This window comes from Oncorhynchus nerka, linkage group LG7 (assembly GCF_034236695.1).
Source record: "Oncorhynchus nerka isolate Pitt River linkage group LG7, Oner_Uvic_2.0, whole genome shotgun sequence".
In the NCBI taxonomy this organism is placed as follows: Eukaryota; Metazoa; Chordata; class Actinopteri; order Salmoniformes; family Salmonidae; genus Oncorhynchus; species Oncorhynchus nerka.
Genome location: NC_088402.1, coordinates 64,864,621 through 64,883,567, shown reverse-complemented (window position 1 = coordinate 64,883,567; position 18,947 = coordinate 64,864,621). Strand labels below are relative to the sequence as shown.

The 18,947-nt window shown below is 40.1% G+C and overlaps 1 protein-coding gene across 2 annotated transcripts in view; it reads left to right on the top strand.

Annotated features, from left to right (window-relative positions):
* The window catches only part of LOC115132189 (neural cell adhesion molecule L1-like protein), a 109,039-nt gene that overhangs the window by 68,371 nt on the left and 21,721 nt on the right, over positions 1 to 18,947 (top strand). Inside the window, exons 20-27 of one of the 2 annotated variants that reach the window (XM_065020712.1) lie at positions 1,213 to 1,417; positions 1,797 to 1,919; positions 3,520 to 3,699; positions 11,020 to 11,058; positions 11,933 to 11,995; positions 15,022 to 15,183; positions 15,567 to 15,698; positions 18,581 to 18,653. In XM_065020712.1, coding sequence (XP_064876784.1) covers positions 1,213 to 1,417; positions 1,797 to 1,919; positions 3,520 to 3,699; positions 11,020 to 11,058; positions 11,933 to 11,995; positions 15,022 to 15,183; positions 15,567 to 15,698; positions 18,581 to 18,653 — 977 coding nt within the window. The remainder of the gene's footprint in view (positions 1 to 1,212; positions 1,418 to 1,796; positions 1,920 to 3,519; positions 3,700 to 11,019; positions 11,059 to 11,932; positions 11,996 to 15,021; positions 15,184 to 15,566; positions 15,699 to 18,580; positions 18,654 to 18,947) is intronic. The other variant, XM_029664532.2, reaches the window with a different exon arrangement.

Genomic DNA, 18,947 nt, shown 5'->3' with positions numbered 1-18,947 from the left:
AGTCCTCCCATTTGAATAATTCATTTGAACATATTCACTTATAACGTATTAAAGAAGTCAAAAGTTTAGTATTTCATGCATTGACTACTGTCACGGATGTCTTAAGAACAGGACCAAGGAGCAGCAGATGTTGTTGTTCCACATATTTATTTCAAAGTGAAACTTTAAGCAAAACATAATAAACGGACATTGAACCGTGACTACGTGGTGCACAAACACAAAACAATATCCCACAAAGCAGGTGGGAACAGGGAACCCTTAAGTATGATCCCCAATTAGAGACAATGAACATCAGCTGCCTCTAATTGGGATGCATACCAAGAGCACCAACATAGAAATATATAACCTATAACGCCCCCTAGTCACGCCCTGACCTACTACACCATAGAGAACCAAGGGCGTGACAACTACATCAAACTTGCGACTCTACAAACTAATTTGCTGTTTGTTTTGATTGTGTTTTGGGTTATGTTTTGTCCAATTGTAACTGAATGATGACTAGAGTTGTTTTCTTTAACTGAGTAGGTGAGATGTTTCTGATCCCATGATTAAGAAAAATCATGAATAAATCATAAATAATGATGAGTGAGATGCCGTTCAGAGGCGGCAACAAAAAATGGGGGTTATGATTTTTGTGCCTCTGTAAGCTTCTCTCTCATCCTTATTCACAATTCATGATTATTCATATTCATGGAAGCATCCACATGGATGTAAAAGTGTTCAGAAATATCTTCTATTCTTACTTGCAATAAAAGTGACTCCAAAATTTCTGTGCTGTCGCATAATATGAAACATTCCATCTCAAATGCTGGAGTATAGAGCCAAATTAAAATGGTTAGCTTCACTGTCCAAATACATATGGAGGGGAGTGTATATGTCCAATAAAAATATATAATAAATAAAGGTCCTGTGAAACCATATCCATCACAAACAAAACTTTTCTCATTTGAATATCATCTGGGGAGGCAGGGTAGCCTAGTGGTTAGAGCGTTGGTCTTGTAACCGGAAGGTTGCAAGTTCAAACTCCTGAGCTGACAAGGTACAAATCTGTCGTTCTGCCCCTGAACAGGCTGTTAACCCACTGTTCCTAGGCCATCATGGAAAATAAGAATTTGTTCTTAACTGACTTGCCTAGTGAAATAAAGGTAAAAAAAAAAAAAATCTTAAAAATGGCTTCCATATAAGTCTCTTCATTTTCTATCCCTCCCTCAGGTGCACTGGTTGAGGAAACGGAGTCTCCTACATTCCAACAGAATTCCTGAGGAGAGACATTTCCTGACGTTCCCAGGGAACAGGAGCCATGCCATGGTACCTGGCCTCAGACCCTTCTCGGAGTACAGACTTACCGTCAACGTCTTTAACAAAAGGGGCAACGGCCCCAATAGTGACCCCGTCACCTTCCAGACTCCAGAAGGAGGTAAATATTTGGCAGAGGAATGTGTGCACTCACAGGTTTACTTCTAGGCATAACAGTACAACAATGCAAACTTTGTGTAGCAGATGTGAGACCGTTAGCTGTGTCCTGTAGTAATAGCCATTGTGCAGTGACATCACCCGCCCTGAGAACTGTGGTGTTGTCACAGAACACAACATGTTACTGTAAGTGTGAGTGTTTGTCTTATACTGTATATTAATACACCATTTGTGTGCCTTGCTGAAAAATCAAGCTCAAAATATGTGAACGCTAAAGCCTATAGATTTCTCAGCAAGGTAAGCCTAAGGAGTATGTTCAATACGATTATGACGGATTGTAGGCTGAATGTGTAATGTTTGTTTGTTTTTCTATGTTTTGACAGTCCCCGAACAAGTGCCCATTCTGACAGTGTCAAACGCCCAGAGAGACTCTATCACCCTGGTGTGGGCACCCCCCTTTGAGGCCAACGGCATCCTTACGGGATATCTCCTGCAGTACCAACTCTGTATGTACACACATGACCACCCTAGTATTACTTGATGAGTATGTACTCATATGACCCCTCTAGTATTACTACAGTAGATGAGTGTGTACACACAACTTCACCACAATTTTACCAGCTGAATATTACTCTTGACCTGCTATTACCTAGCGGTCAGTTTAGACTGGTCATTTACTGTAGTACAGTTTGCTGTTGTTCCAATAGCTGCACTATCAAAACCTGCACTAGATGGTGCTGTTTAAATACTCAATGGTCAATTGGGTTCTCTCTAAAGCTCAATTATTGGTATTGCCCACTGGCAGAGGGTTACCTCTATAGGCATATCAAATGTAGTTGCTGTTTTTCCCCTAATAGAATGGAAACATTTACTAAATCAAAAGAAGACATGGCTAGTGTTCATATGTCATTATATGCTTTCTATCACATGGAATTGAAATGAAATCATTCACATCTTATATGAAGAGAACACTTATCTTACGGAGAGAACACTGAGGTAAGAGGCTTTCATCACATTCATTACATTTTCCTTTTACCTGCATTTTTTTTTTTGCCTGACATTTCTGGAGGCATTGTGTGAAATGTTATGGGAGACCCTTCCCTGCAGTTGTTCTAGCACCCACTGAGCCAGTCAAGCCTCTGAATGCAGCCAGCATGCCCTTTTCAGTGCTTGTCATCAGATATCAGCATTTCACTGATATTAAAGTACAAGGAGCCAGTGGGAATATAAACATTACAATAGAACTGGTTCAGAGAGCCTAACAGGCTGGCAAATATACAGTCCTACAACAAAAAATCAACAAGGAAATCTTATTAAACCTTATCATTGTATAGAGGTATCTCTTTATGTACATGCTGCTTCAGAGCAACGTCTTTAGGAATAACATGGAAAGGCACTAATACAGAAAAAAGGGAGGCAGTGAATTGTAAGTGCAGTAATTGGAATCTGTAATCGATGGGTAAAATACTATAACACTAATATCTCCATTTATTTACCACGAGACCTGACAATGAAAACCTCTGGAGCCTAATTACAGCATATGAGTAGGCCCCAGACTCTTAGTCAAGTCTTGTAACTAGAGTCTTGTTTTCCTCGTCAGCTCACAAAAGTCATGAGCCGTGTCATGTGAATGTTTGACTGTGAGCTCTGCTCCAGCCTCTCCAAACAAATTTGTATTTTTGTGTATGTGTGTGTGTTTATCTTCTTCTTGGGTGGTCCTCTGTACCTCAGTTGGTAGAACATGTCGCTTGCAACGCCAGTATAGTAGGTTTGATTCCTGGGACCACCCATACGTAAAACTCGGGCTCCCGAGTGACGCAGCGGTCTAAGGCACTGCATCTCAGTGCTAGAGGCGTCACTACAGACCCAGGCTGTATCGCAACCGGCCGTGATTGGGGAGTCTCATAGTGCGACGCATAATTAGCCCAGGGTAATTAGGGTTTGGCCGGGGTAGACCGTCATTGTAAATAAGAATTTGTTCCTCACTGACTTGCCTAGTTAAATAAAGATTAAAGAAAATATGTAAACAATTATGCACGCATGACTGTAAGTCGCTTTGCATAAAAGCGTCTGCTAAATGGCTTCCATTATTTTCTTCTTCTATAGTAAATGAGACGTTGGCGATGGGGGACATGCAGGAGGTGAACGTCAGCAGTGCCGACACCACCCAGTGGCTCCTGCAGGGCCTGGAGGAGATGAGCAAGTACATGTTTTACTTGAGCGCCTGCACCAGGGTGGGTTGCGGACCCCAGCGCATGGAGGAGGGTAGCACGGTCACAGAAGCAAGTGAGTAGCCAATCCACAGGGGGATGGATCATGGTTGAGGGAGTTGATGGCTGTGTTAAACTCAATGATTACTTTACGCTACGGAACAAAACACTACGCAACGCAGCTACGGTTGCTTGTAGTAGGTGTCGGTACGCTTGTAACTCATAACCAAATATAATCTCAGCGACTTCAAACAATAATCCAAACAACATTGTTGATTTATTAGAGTCCACAAAATGCTTTTTGTTTGGAAGTAATAATAACTGTGATTCTAGGCTATTTTAAAATGGAAAAGTTGGTAAAGTTTTTACAGCAGTTTTCTGCTATCTCACAGTGAGGAAGAAATCTGTTCTATTTTTTGCTGATATGCGCATGAACGCATTCAAGGAACATATCAAACTGGGATAATGTTGTAGGTTCCACATTGTTATATCATATGGGGGAGATGTGGGAAGTTAAAAGGCTAGCTTGTTTCTTTACAACGAACTAGTAGACAAAACAAGGTCATAGTAAATAACCCTAAACTTTCTCCTACATCTGCAGACATGGTTTTGAAATCGCATCCATTCCTGTCAAGCCAAATACTACTACACATGTATAGTTTACACTGTGCAAACAAATATTCAACAACAGCTTCAAACCCTTTTATTGTTTTGTGGTTGACATCTAGATTATGAGACAAACTGTATATTCTGACAACTTTTAGCAAATATCAGGCAGCCACGTTGATGAAGCTGAATGAGAATTCATTGTTGAGACAACCAGTTTTTGAAGTGTTGAAGGGAGTTGTAGTCCGTGCTTGGAGTCAGTGCTCCTATTGGGACATTATAGTGTCTGTCATTACTGAACATGGTAGAGTATATGGCTCTGAATGGAGATAAAAGGGCCTATTGGGCACGTGTGCCTTCTGGCCAAGTCAGTCATTGTTATCTACAATAGGCAATAGGGAGCTGGAACGCAATGAGTTTGGAGACATTGATGGGAGGTGATAGAGAGAATGGAGTTGATACTACATACAATGGAACATTCATGGCACTGTGAGATGCATCCTGGGAAAAGTGTGGGTTGTGTGTTTTTGTTTCTGTTTGTATTTGAGTGTGGGTGGGTGCCTATGAGCGAGAGAGAGGATGAGAGAGACTGACATGCGTGAGAGAAAGAAATAAGTGTATGGTACAAAGGAAATAGAAAAAGAGAAACTACTGAGAAACTAAACAAGAACAACAGCTGTGATTCAAGGACACAACAGCAGTGATATCAGAACAATGTGTTGGGACTCTTCAACTGGTCTAAAACCATCTATTTTTGTCTGTCTCCTCATGGTGTAGCAAAAAAGTGAGAGAAAAAAAATGTATGTTGCATTTAAGACAGATAGCAAAACCTCCTACCACAAATCCCTTAGAAAAACAGTGTATCGCCAGAGATTCAATTACACTGAGTGCACAAAACATTAGGAACACCAGGTTAAAGCTATGATCCCTTTTTCTTTTTTTTAACGATTTCATTTGATATTTTATAAACAATACAAAACATACACTTACTGTACAAACGACTACATTGTACAAACATCAACTACATCACACCTGCCCAGACCCACTTGCACACCCACTCTGATCTCCGGCGGCCGCATCACTTTCTGCCACATGGCCTGAAACTGCACCATTTTGTTTCTTTCCACACTTTCAGTATTTAAATATTAAATAATTTGATTTTTCCATTGTGTTAATGATGGCGGGTTTCAAGATGAGTGATGAAGAAAATTGTCCAACCCATCGGGTATCTCACTACACCCCCACATGCCATGTCTTGAAATTTGAAGACAGACGGATTAAAAACAAGTTTGCATTGTAATACTTCTGACAGCCAACTTTCTAGCTACGCCCACAATTTCCGGACTTTATATAATTCCCAGAAAGCATGGATTATTGAGTCATTATTCGTTTTACACTTAAGACCTGACTCTGGCCTTGTGCTGTAGAATTTGTGAATTTTGTCTTTTGTATAATAAATTCTATACACTAGTTTATACTGGATTAAGCTTTAACATTATCGTTAACTGTAATTTCCTTAGTTATGCTCCAACTTTCCCTCCATCTTGTGCCAAAATCAGTTATTTTTAAGTCTTGGTTCCAATAGTTATATTTTTTCCTAAGAGATTGTCAGTTGGACATGCTCCCTGCAAGGTTTTGTATATCTTCCCTATCATATGAAGATCTTTTCCTGGCTCACATTGTAACGATGTGAGCTGAGAGTCGCGAAGCAAATTCAGGGAGTGAATACATTTAATAAAGGAACGGAACTTTAAAACAAGAAACACGAGCAGCCTGGTGACCTAGAGGCCGGATAAGGGAGCACACGTGACAAAAATAAGACTCCCTCAAGGTTGCTCTGATGTCCAAAAGATTTCAAATCGAAATGTTGTGTTAAGTAACTTTTAAGTTGCATGTATTTGAAACTATCTACATTGTTCAGTCCAAATTTACTTTTGAATTCTGTCATGAAAACAAATGTATTTCCTGTTACCAAGTCATTAATGGTTTCTATGCCTTTAGTTTTCCAATGTGGACAAATTTATCAGTGAATTCTGAAAAGCTATCCAAGTATTGTTCCAAATGATTGTGTTTTACAGAGTGATATTGATTCTTGTAGAATACTTTTAATTTTCTTTCCATATTTTTATAATGTTCTTAACTATGACGTTGTTAATGTTCTTAGCTTTATGCCTCGAAAATTGACAAGTTAAAAGATTCCCGGGATAAGCATGCGCATCTTCAATATGTACCCATTGTTCCTCTTTATCGCATTTACTGCAACTATACACTGAATCTACAAAACATTAAGAACACCTACTCATTCCATGACATAGACTGACCAGGTGAATCAAATCAAATTGTATAGGTCACATACTTTTTAAAAAATATATATTTAACTAGGCAAGACATACACATATTTATCAAACAAAATAAAATTGTATTGGTGACATACACGTGATTAGCAGATGTTATTGCAGGTGTAGTGAAATGCTTGTGCTTCTAGCTCCAACAGTGCAGTAATATCTAACAAGTAATATCTAACAAATTACACAACATACACCCATACACCCAAATCTAAGTAGGAATGAATTAAGACTATATACACATGGATGAGCGATGTCAGAGCGGAACGGACTAAGATGCAGTAGAATAGTATAGAAAAAACAGTATATGCATATGAGAGGAGTAATGCAAGATATGTAAGCATTGTTAAGTGAATGAGATGCCGTAGAATAGTTTAGCCTGTCCGGAAGCAAGATCTCAGTGACGTGGCTGGTTTTCCTTTAGCTTGTTTGATTGCCTTGTGGAGTGAATAACTACACTGTTTATATTACCAGTCGCCTTGCCATTGTTAAAGGGGGTGGTTCGCGCGTTCAGTTTTGCGCGAATGCTACCATCTGTCCACGGTTTCTGGTTAGGATAGGTTTTAAAAGTCACAGTGGGTACTCCTATACACTTCCTTCTCCTATACACTTCCTTATGAACTCAGTCACTGTATCCGTGTATGCGTCTAGATTATTTTTGCATGCTACCTGGAACATATCCCAGTCCACGTGATCAAAACAATCCTCAAATCAAATTTTATTTGTCACATACACATGGTTAGCAGATGTTAATGCGAAATGTTGTAAATGGAAATTCAGCCATGTCGCCGAGACCGACGTCTTGCTTCCGGACAGGCTAAACTATTCTACGGTATCACATTCACTTAAATAAAAAAGGTTAAATAAAAAAATAAAAGTATGTGACCTATACAATTTGATTTGAATCACCTGGTCAGTCTATGCCATGTTGTAGCGAAATGCTTGTGCTTCTAGTTCCAACAGTGCAGTAATATCTAACAATTAATCTCACAATTCCTCAACAACTACCTAATACACACAAATCTAAAGGAGTGAATGAGAATATGTAAATGTAAGTATATGGATGAGCGATGGTCGAGCAGCATAGGCAAAGTGAAATAGATGGTATAAAATACAGTATATACTTGTGATATGAGTAGTGTAAGATATGTAAGCATTTTTAAAGTGGCATTGTATAAAGTGACTAGTGATCAATTTATTAAAGTGGCCAGTGATTGGGTCTCAATGTAGGCAGCAGCCTTTCTGAGTTAGTGATTGCTGTTTAGCAGTCTGGTGGCCTTGAGATAGAAGCTGCTTTTCAGTCTCTCGGTCCCAGCTTTGATGGGACTGAGAGCGTGGATTCCGATTGGTCAGACCAGCATTGAATAGTACAAAGCACGGGCACTTCCTGTTTGAGTTTCTGCCTATAAGACGGGAGGAGCAAGATGGATTTGTGGTCAGATTTGCCAAAAGGAGGGCTGGGTGGTCCTTGTAAGCATCTGGAAGTTTGAATAGCAATGGTCGAGAGTCTTAGTAGTGCGAGTAGGACAGTCAATATGTTGGTAGAATTTCGGGAGCCTAGTCCTCAGATTTGCTTTGTTAAAATCCCCAGCTACAATAAATGCAGCCTCAGGATATGTTGTTTGCAAAAAGTTCAGTGAAGTTCTTTGAGGGCCCCGATGTCTCTCTGGAAAGAAATCCTTGCTCTAAGCTCATCAACTTTATTATCCAAAGATTGAACATTAGCGAGTAATATACTCGGAAGTGGTGGGTAGTGTGTGCGCCTCCTAAATCGAACTAGCATGACGCCTCGAGTGCCTCTCCTCCGCCGGCGATGTTTTGGGTTGGCCTCTGGAATAAGTTCAATTGCTCTGGGGAGAGTGAACAAAGGATCGGCTCCAGGGAAGTCCTATTCCTAGTCATAATGCTGGTAGTTCTGGTGAGTTACCACCACTCTAATATCCAATAGTTCTTCCCGGCTGTATGTAATGACACAAAACATTTCCTGAGCTAATAAAAGTTTTCTAAGAGCAAGTTGCAATGCTGCCATCTCTGTCGGCACCATCTTAAACACATCTTAGTATGTGTACAGTGGGGCAAAAAGTATTTAGTCAGCCACCAATTGTGCAAGTTCTCCCACTTAAAAATATGAGAGAGGCCTGTAATTTTCATCATAGGTACACTTCAACTATGACAGACAAAATTAGAAAAAATCCAGAAAATCACATTGTAGGATTTTTTATGAATTTATTTGCAAATTATGGTGGAAAATAAGTATTTGGTCACCTACAAACAAGCAAGATTTCTGGCTCTCACAGACCTGTAACTTCTTCTTTAAGAGGCTCCTCTGTCCTCCACTCGTTACCTGTATTAATGGCACCTGTTTGAACTTGTTATCAGTATAAAAGATACCTGTCCACAACCTCAAACAGTCACACTCCAAACTCCACTATGGCCAAGACCAAAGAGCTGTCAAAGGACACCAGAAACAAAATTGTAGACCTGCACCAGGCTGGGAAGACTGAATCTGCAATAGGTAAGCAGCTTGGTTTGAAGAAATCAACTGTGGGAGCAATTATTAGGAAATGGAAGACATACAAGACCACTGATAATCTCCCTCGATCTGGGGCTCCACGCAAGATCTCACCCCGTGGGGTCAAAATGATCACAAGAACGGTGAGCAAAAATCCCAGAACCACACGGGGGGACCTAGTGAATGACCTGCAGAGAGCTGGGACCAAAGTAACAAAGCCTACCATCAGTAACACACTATGCCGCCAGGGACTCAAATCCTGCAGTGCCAGACATGTCCCCCTGCTTAAGCCAGTACATGTCCAGGCCCGTCTGAAGTTTGCTAGAGAGCATTTGGATGATCCAGAAGAAAATTGGGAGAATGTCATATAGTCAGATGAAACCAAAATATAACTTTTTGGTAAAAACTCAACTCGTCGTGTTTGGAGGACAAAGAATGCTGAGTTGCATCCATAGAACACCAAACCTACTGTGATGTATGGCGGTGGAAACATCATGCTTTGGGGCTGTTTTTCTGCAAAGGGACCAGGACGACTGATCCGTGTAAAGGAAAGAATGAATGGGGCCATGTATCATGAGATTTTGAGTGAACACCTTCTTCCATCAGCAAGGGCATTGAAGATGAAACTTGGCTGGGTCTTTCAGCATGACAATGATCCCAAACACACCGCCCTGGCAACGAAGGAGTGGCTTCGTAAGAAGCATTTCAAGGTCCTGAAGTGGCCTAGCCAGTCTCCAGATCTCAACCCCATAGAAAGTCTTTGGAGGGAGTTGAAAGTCCGTGTTGCCCAGCAACAGCCCCAAAACATCACTGCTCTAGAGGAGATCTGCATGGAGGAATGGGCCAAAATACCAGCAACAGTGTGTGAAAACCTTGTGAAGACCTACAGAAAACGTTTGACCTCTGTCATTGCCAGCAAAGTGTATATAACAAAGTATTGAGATAAACTTTTGTTTTTGACCAAATACTTATTTTTCACCATCATTTGCAAATAAATTCATAAAAAATCCTACAATGTGATTTTCTGGATTTTTTTTCTCATTTTGTCTGTCGTAGTTGAAGTGTACCTGTGATGAAAATGACAGGCCTCTCATCTTTTTAAGTGGGAGAACTTGCACAATTGGTGGCTGACTAAACACTTTTTTGCCGCAGTGTATGTGATATTTAGAATCCAGGTGAAAGCTACGATCCCTTATTAATGTCACTTGTTAAATACACTTCAATCATTGTAAATAAAAGGAAGGAAACAGGTTAGATAAGTATTTTTAAGCCTTGAGACATGGATTGCGTATGTGTGCAATTCAGAGTGTGAATCGGCAAGACAAAATATGTAAGTGCCTTTGAACGGGGTATGATAGTGGTGTCAAGCGCACCGGTTTGTGTCAAGAACTGCAGCACTTCTGTTTTTCACGCTCAACAGTTTTCCGTGTGAATCAAGAATGGTCCACCACTCAAAGGACATCCAGCCAACTGTGGGAAGCATTGGAGTCAAAATGGGCCAGCCGCAAAGAATTGACGCTGTTCTGAGGACAAAAGGGGGTGCGACTCAATATTAGAATTAGGTGTTCCAAATGTTTGGTATGCTCAGTGTATAAGCTCTTCATAAAGCACATTTCATAATTTCAGTTGTTTTGAAAAGATCAATACCTGGCTTTAGTGTTGTGCTTTGTGTATCCCTTGCATATGTCTGACTGATTAAAAATGTACCATTTGGCTGTCATCATCATTGATATATGATGGTTGTAGTTTTTTTGTGTTGTGCGTATTGATGGATTATGGCTGTGTGTGTATGTATGTGTGTGTGTGTACGTGCGTGCATGCATCGGTGCTTACGTACACATGTGTATGGTATTTGGTGTTTGACTGTGCCTGGAGACTAGCTTTCCTCATGTTTGTGACGTGGTGCCTTATTTGAACTCTTCTCCCTCTGAAGATTTCTCGTCCATTCCAGCTGTGGCACCCACTGAGAGGACTATGTATCCATAGGCTTCCTGGATAGAATTCCAAATACAGATAGCGGTAGTTGTGGTAGTTGCGGTAGTTGTGTACTTAAAAATGCGTTGGAAATACATGAATTACACAATAACACGTTTTATTGTAACACATTGAATAACATGTTGAATGTAAAAGGCATTCTACCCTATCTTTGCTTCAACAATTACCTTAAAAGCTATAGTTTGGAGTGGATTTTTAGATCCTTAATACATTTCAAATGTTTTGGAAATAGTTTATGAAGTCATTTCCCATGCCATTGGAACATGTTAGAATTGCAAACGGAATGTGTTAATTGTGTGGGATATTTTGATAGGTTAGTAGTGTGATGATCATTGCCCTAACATTAGTAACAGTATACCAGTGGTGTCATGCCCATCGAAACTAAAGAGGCACATGCCCCCTTCCCAGCGGGCAGAACGGGTTGAAATTATGTCATTAGAATCTGTTTTACATTAATTTTGACATCATTTCAACCAGCTTTGCTCGCTAGGCTAATTCTGGGATTTAGGCTTGTAATTCCAAATAAGATAGGAATTAATGCAAAAATGTAGTGGCCCTTCAAAAGAATGTGTTGAATGACGCCACTATAGTATACAGTAGTGGTATCAGCGTCATTTTTAACCATAAATAGGCATTTGTAATTGGTGGTGAGATGTCAATTTGTAGAGCCTGGACACAATTGTTTCAGCATTCAATAACACTACATTGATACCTAGCACTAAGCCTACCATTAGTAGACCTCCGTTGTAAATGTTGACAAAGTACAATTTGTACGTAAACAAGACCGTTGTAGAAATTTAGAAACTGTTTCAATGGGTACACTGGAACTTGAGGTGCGTCTTTCATTTCAGGGCATAACTGCTCTCTCAATCCTCACAGCTCGATTCCTGTGAATGCAACTCCTTCCTCCTTAGGTATACTACCTACTCACACTTCTAATATGATGCTCCTTTGTTTTTTGCTATATTTCTATTATGATGAATTTTCCACTCTGTGTCTCTGACAACAATACAATTTCCAGACATTAAGTAGTCGGATCAATTTAGATATTATTGCATGTGGGATGTCATAAATGGCAACTCAGAAGACTTGCCTAAGTTATATATCTCCCTGTACACCAAATCCAATTCCACACAATCAAGTAGAGGATGCCTGCCTTGCTTTCTAACAGTCTCCTTGAAGGGTGCCTAGTGGCTGCAGTGTTCTTTACTTGGGGGATCCGATTTGGCTTCACTAATCCTCTCTTCCCTGCCTCTCTTTTCTTTCCCCTTCCTTTCTTCTCTCTTTATCAGTCCCAGCCCTGTTTAACATACGCTCCTATGTGAGTGACACCTTTGTAAAAATCAGCTGGACTGCCGGGGACGAGCAACAGGACTCTCAGCTTTATGTCGCTTATATGAATAACCGTAAGCTACTCTCTAACCCCCGCAGCTTTTTTAAGAAGTAGCACATTGCTAGTGTATTACTCTTTTTTTTAATGGACGCATGTAGTTATATGTCATAAGTAGGGCTGTTACGGTGACCATATTACCGCCACACCGGCGGTCACGAGTCATGATGGTAGTCAAATTCCATGTGACCGTTTAGTAACGGTAATTAGGTTTCTCCAAGCTTTGATGCTGCTGATGGTCATTAGTAGCTTACTGAACTGGCAAACTACTCTATTGTCCCTCTAATCACTCTGACATCAATGCAAATGTATTCAAAAATCGAATCAAACACTTCATGAGAGCCTATGAGCTAATGTTGCTCAACATTTCTATAGGCTATGTAATTGCGTGAGAAAACAGAGTGATGGCCTCTATTAAAAATAGGATGATCCCATCAGCTTTCTATAGGCTAGACTTACTATATTTATTTCTCCACCTTCGTAATATTAAGCAAATTGCTTCTCTTTAAAACAGGAGTAAAGTCTACCTGGCTGGCATGAAAATGAACCACGGGAAAGGCATCCTTCATTCGCTACTTAAGCATAGATGACATGTTTTTTCCCCCGCTGCCCCTGTTCAATACAGGTGCATGATAATGGTCCATTCTAAATTAAAACTAATTTCACACATGTATATGTAAAGACAAGATTAAATTAAGAATAGTGTGATGGGTGACAATATTAACCTATCACTTGTGAATTATATATTATCAATGATGCCCAGCTTAATAATAACTGCGCATGCATCTTTTTTTTTACTTTTTCAAATCATAATCACACACCTCATGTAGCCTAGCCCATAGGCATATGTGTTATGATAAGGTTTGTATCACAACTAAAGTGGCCAAATAACTTCTTAAAATGAAGCACATGAATCCGCTTTACAATGGGTGTAGTACCTAACTGGCATAGATACGCAGCGCAAGTGTTTTCAAGTTTGGGGAAGCTCATTTTCGCCATATAAATGCACCTTTATAATAAAATCATTACATGTATAATTGCATTTGTGGTGTTTTCCTGCTAATGGAACATTTGCGCCTTCTGTGTGTGCGCATTGCTGTGAAGAAATAGCCTATTAGTTTATCAACATTTTAAGCTAAAGTTATCATCTGTTGCGTCGGGCTCATTGCTTAAAACAGGTTTTTTATATGCTAGTGGTTGTATTAATTTTGGACCTTTCGCATCCCACAATTGTCCCAGACTATGGTTGCAATATTTATTTTTCGCACAGAATAGGTCAACTTTTGTACTATGGGGATAGTAGATTGACATAGGCTAGTGCTTTTTCTGTTTGTTAGGCCTACTCATCTTGTTGGCTGATGAAAAGTAAATGTGGAAAGTTCTTCCAATATCTTCAATATGCGCCTCGGAATTGGATAAGGATGCACGCAGTTGCGTCCCCGATGTGTCGGTCTTCACTTGTAGCCTGTGAGGAAGACCCAATCATGTGACTGAGAGCCATGTGAGTGAGAGGTGCTTCGGGCAGGCAGTAGGGAGAAGGGATTTATAATTATTATATTCAGCGAAAGGGCATAACGGCTACTGGCCGCAAAATACATGATTTTTTGGGGGGAAATTAGGGCCACACAAAGGGGATGCAGCCGGGAAATCCGAGGCATTATCAAGTGCTTGTCAAATTGTGAATGAGAGACTGATGAAGTGTGTGCGGCCTGTGCAAGTAACAAAGCAGAGCTCTTGCCTTTCATGGAACTTTTTTCAAATCATCATTAGAGTCACATCATACAGCCTTAGAATGTATTATAAATCTAAAATATAGCCCAACATTTGTATCACAACTAAAGTTACATAAATAACTATAAATTAAGCATATAGGAGTACCTGTTTCTTTGTTAACCCTAACCCTCCACACAGAATGCATGTGTGGAGAAAAGATCCTTTCTATTTTATTCAACTAGGTTCAATTGTATTCTTCATACTATAAAATAATATAAAATAATGTTACGGAATTCTAAGCAAATCTTTTCTGTTAAATGAACTAGTGTAGCTTAAAGTTATATGGCATAGCCAGATCAGGACCATGCAGAGTATGCTATTCTGTTCTTCTGAAATAGACTACATTTTCTTCATATCTTTAGACCTGTCTAAAATAAATACTGGATTTATTGTGATGGTGTAGGCTATATTGCATGGATTTGACTTTTTAAAATGTAGATGTTCCAAAGGTCTGCATCAGTAACTTGTAGGCTATGTGTGGAAGACAGAAGATGCTAAATGTGAGACCGGTAGTTTTTTGCTTGACAATCAGCAGCTGACAAAATTTCATGACCGCCACAGCCCTAGTTATAAGGATATATAAGGCTTGACTGTACTGTATGCACAAACTGACTGATATTGCATTTCAGTAACTTACAATTATTTATACTTTGTTTCCATTATCTGAAATGTAAACAATGTATTTTTCAGTGTTGTTGTCGTAGAAGTAGTGTAGTAGACCTTACCATGTGCTGCTATCCTGACTAATAACACCTGATGGTTGTGCGAATCCTGTAGGTGAAGGTAACTGGAGGATTTCAGAAGCAGTAAACACTTCTAAGAATTTCCACTTGATTGACGGGCTGGAGCCTGAGACGGTGTACACTGTGCGTCTCTTGGCTAAGTCACGGCTCGATAATGCTAGTATTTTCGAAGACGTTATACAGACCAGGGTCAAAGGTAAGAGAGAATAGTCCCATGTTGTGCAATTGGTAGCCATCAACTGTCCATTCCACTCACAACAACAGAATACCAGATTGACAAGCATTTGTCGACAATTATCGACAGCGTCTGTGGTGAGATGTGTTTTTATTTCCTGTGTCCTTCATTTTATATTATTTTATAAGTGATTGACAAATGTTACCAGGGGAAAGTGAAACAATCAAACAATAGGGGATATCATTGTACTATGGAGGTTTATTGAGAAAAAAAGTTATTTTCATGACCTCAACGGACTTTCATATGGTTCACATGCCAATCTGTTTTCTAATGTACTCGTTGTTATATGAGTTGTTTAGGACATGGGGAAAACTAACCTCATTTGTCTGTTTGGGGTGGGTTAGGTTTGGCCAGTCTTCACTTGGGAGTTTCCACCCAGGGCTGGTTCATCGGGATGATGTGCGCTGTGGCTCTCCTCACCCTCACCGTGCTCATCGCATGCTTCGTGACCCGCAACAAGGGTGGCAAATACGCAGGTACGCCACCTCACCCAAACATGTCTTCCAGTGTCCAAGGTCAGTTTTGTCTTTGAACTTAGCTGGTTTTGGCATCTATTTAATTCGATAGAGGAAATAAATTGCTTTTCAACTCGTCAACCGAACATTAACCTATTGTTTTCAATGGTGATTTTTGTATTTATTAACAAATTGAATGCCTGTTTATTTCCTGATTTGAGTGAAATAAAATGGACCCCGAACCTGGCCAACAGCTTCAGCTTTGTTGTAGTGAGGTGCGTACTGGAGGCAGAGAAGTCAGGCGCAGGAGAGCGAAAACTGATTTACAGCGGTGTCCTTTAATATCCATAAACCACCGTCAACAGAACAATACAATACATGGGTCAAACAAAACTTGGTAATACCAGCATACCGTTGCACAAGCACTACAAGAAAACAATTATGGACAAGGACATGGGGGAAGAACACAGGGTTAAATACACAACATGTAATTGATGGAATTGGAACCAGGTGTGATGGAAGACAAGACAAAACCAATGGAAAATTAAATGTGGATCAGCGATGGCTAGAAGGTCGGCGACTTCAACTGCCGAACACCGCCCGAACTAGGAGAGGGACCAACTTCGGCAGAAGTTGTGACGTGTGGGAATGCTCTTTGCATAACGTGCATGCCAATCAGTCCATGCATGTGGGAAATCAGACAAACCCCATTCAAACCTGTGTCTGAAACATCGGCAAGGTGCTAGAGGCCTTCTTTCCTTCCCAATTGTCCCTCCTCTCTGTGCTGTGGCCCTCGCGTCCCAGCCCGGCACCGCTGATTACTGGGGTTGTCAAAAAGACAGGTTGGAATCATCCAGCTTTGTTCCCCTTCTCCGCCTTCACCTGGACCCGGCCCCGGCTCTTCTCGAGCCTTTGTGCACCTGTCTCGGCCTCACAAAGGTGTTGCTGTCTCACCCGCTCTCTTTCGCTCTCACCATTTCCGCCTGTGGGAGCTGTTAACATGAACACTGAATATTTCATCACCCCTGTATTCCCTCCTTTACTTGTCCTGATGCTTTTCATGAAACCCCTCTCCTTTGTATCTCCCAAAAGCCCCTTTATTTTTTAATCATATTTACACATAGAGCTGTTGGAAATCGCTTTGAACAGACGCACAAAAGAGCACTCAGGATGGTTGAGGAGATATTTTTGGTCATTTGAGATGTTTGTTGTTCATATCCTTCTGTGGTTTCAACTGAGAAAATTAAACATTTGTGTTACATACGTGTTGTGAAATAAAGGACACACTAACATAAAGTGCCGTAATAGGGTGTCGGGCCACCACGAGCTGCCAGAACAACATCAATGCGCCTTGGAATAGATTCTACAAGTGTCTGGATCACTATTGGAGGGATGCGACACCATTCCTCCACAAGAAAATCCCAGAATTTTGTGTTTGGTTGATTGTGGTGGAAAACGCTGTCTCAGGCACCGCTCCAGAATCTCCCATAACTTTCAATTGGGTTGAGATCTGGTGACTGAGACAGCCATGGCATATGGTTTACGTTGGGTTTCATCTAACCATTCAATGACCACTTGTGGACTGGGGCATTGTCATCCTGAAGGAGACTACTCCCATCAGTATAGAAATTCTTCATCATAGGTTGAAGGTGATCACTCAGAATGACTATTTATTGGTATTTTTGTTTACTTTTTGCTTGCCCTCGACCCACACTATACCAGCTCAAACAACTGAAGTGTTTCCTTTATCTTGGCCTACAGTAGAACCCTCTATGAATGGTTCTTCATATAACCGTCTATGAAGGGTTCTACCAAAAACCTTTTCATCTCTAACATACAGTATATTTTCCTAAATGAATCCAATCTGTTAGTAGTTAGACTTATTTCACCTTTTACTGAGATGTCTGTTCCAGTTTAGATGATTTAGGTAGTCTCACTAATTAATCTTCCCTACCCTGTCAGTCATTCTGAATGTGGGTTGCAGGACTTGAATGCCTGATGTGGCTTGTAAACCAGGAGATTCAGACTACTGCGATAGAGTATAGCTAGGCCCTCAAAGAAAGGCCTTTAAAATTAAACTTTTTATGACAATACATTACATATATCAAAGGCTAATAAGGCTGGTTGAACTGTTCATACAGGGTTCTAAGAAGAACCCTTCAAAGATAAAACGCTTCTCAATTTAACTCTTCATAGAGAGTTCTAGGAAGAACCTTTAGATGATAAAAGGGTGATTAGTAGAACCATTTATAGAAGATTCTAGGAAGAACCCTTCATACAGTAGAGGGTTCTAGGTTGAACCCTCTGAAAAGGGTTTACCTAGCACCAAAAAGGGTTCTCCTATCGAGACAAGCTGACGAACCCTATATGGTTCAACTAAGCAGAGTACCTTTTAAAGGTTACTTTTTAAAGGTTCATCCTGTCACTTGATATTTCAGGGATGGAATGCAATCAAACATGTACACCTGAAAACCACACTGACTCTTCCTGGTACATGTCATTTGATCAATCAAAATAATACTGTTTTGTACTGAAGGTAGGACCTGCTTTTTCTCAATGCAGGGACAATATTACTTTCTCACAACCGGGATCTGCCACAGTGTCGTTTTGAACGATGTCCGGTCACACTTTCTATTAACCTTAATGAATAAGACAATATAAATGCTTATAAATGCTTTATACACTATAATAAATGTTCCTAATCTTTATGAATGATAATGCTTATGAATGTTTATGATTATATAATGAGGAACTATTTATCAATTATTTATACATTTTTCATGAAAATGTTGTGAAGTGTTACGACAATCTCCTTCCCTTAAATGTAATTGAATGAAAACATTCTAAGAGTATGTATAGAGCTTTCTGGTACTAGGCTAATAGAACATGTTTCAATCTTGCAGTAAAGGAAAAGGAGGATCTCCACCCTGAAGTTGAGTCCCAGGGCATGAATGATGACACATTCTGTGATTACAGGTGAGCCATTGGCTATTGTTCTTGAGACTGGTGAGATTTAATATGGAAGTGCTTACATTGACAGCAATATGTATTTTCACTATAATGTATTTATGATTGAGCTTTGTGGCAATGAGATTAGAAGAACTTCCGTACTTTTCATGATTTTCTTACTGTACATTTCTCTTGTCCCGAAAGAAAACCTTATATGCATGCGCTTTTCTTGGATCAGCACAGAAATGAAAGCAGCTAAGTAAACAAAAAAATGTAGGTAGTTGTTGTCCTTAAATTGATATGGTACTGTAGAGTAGGATA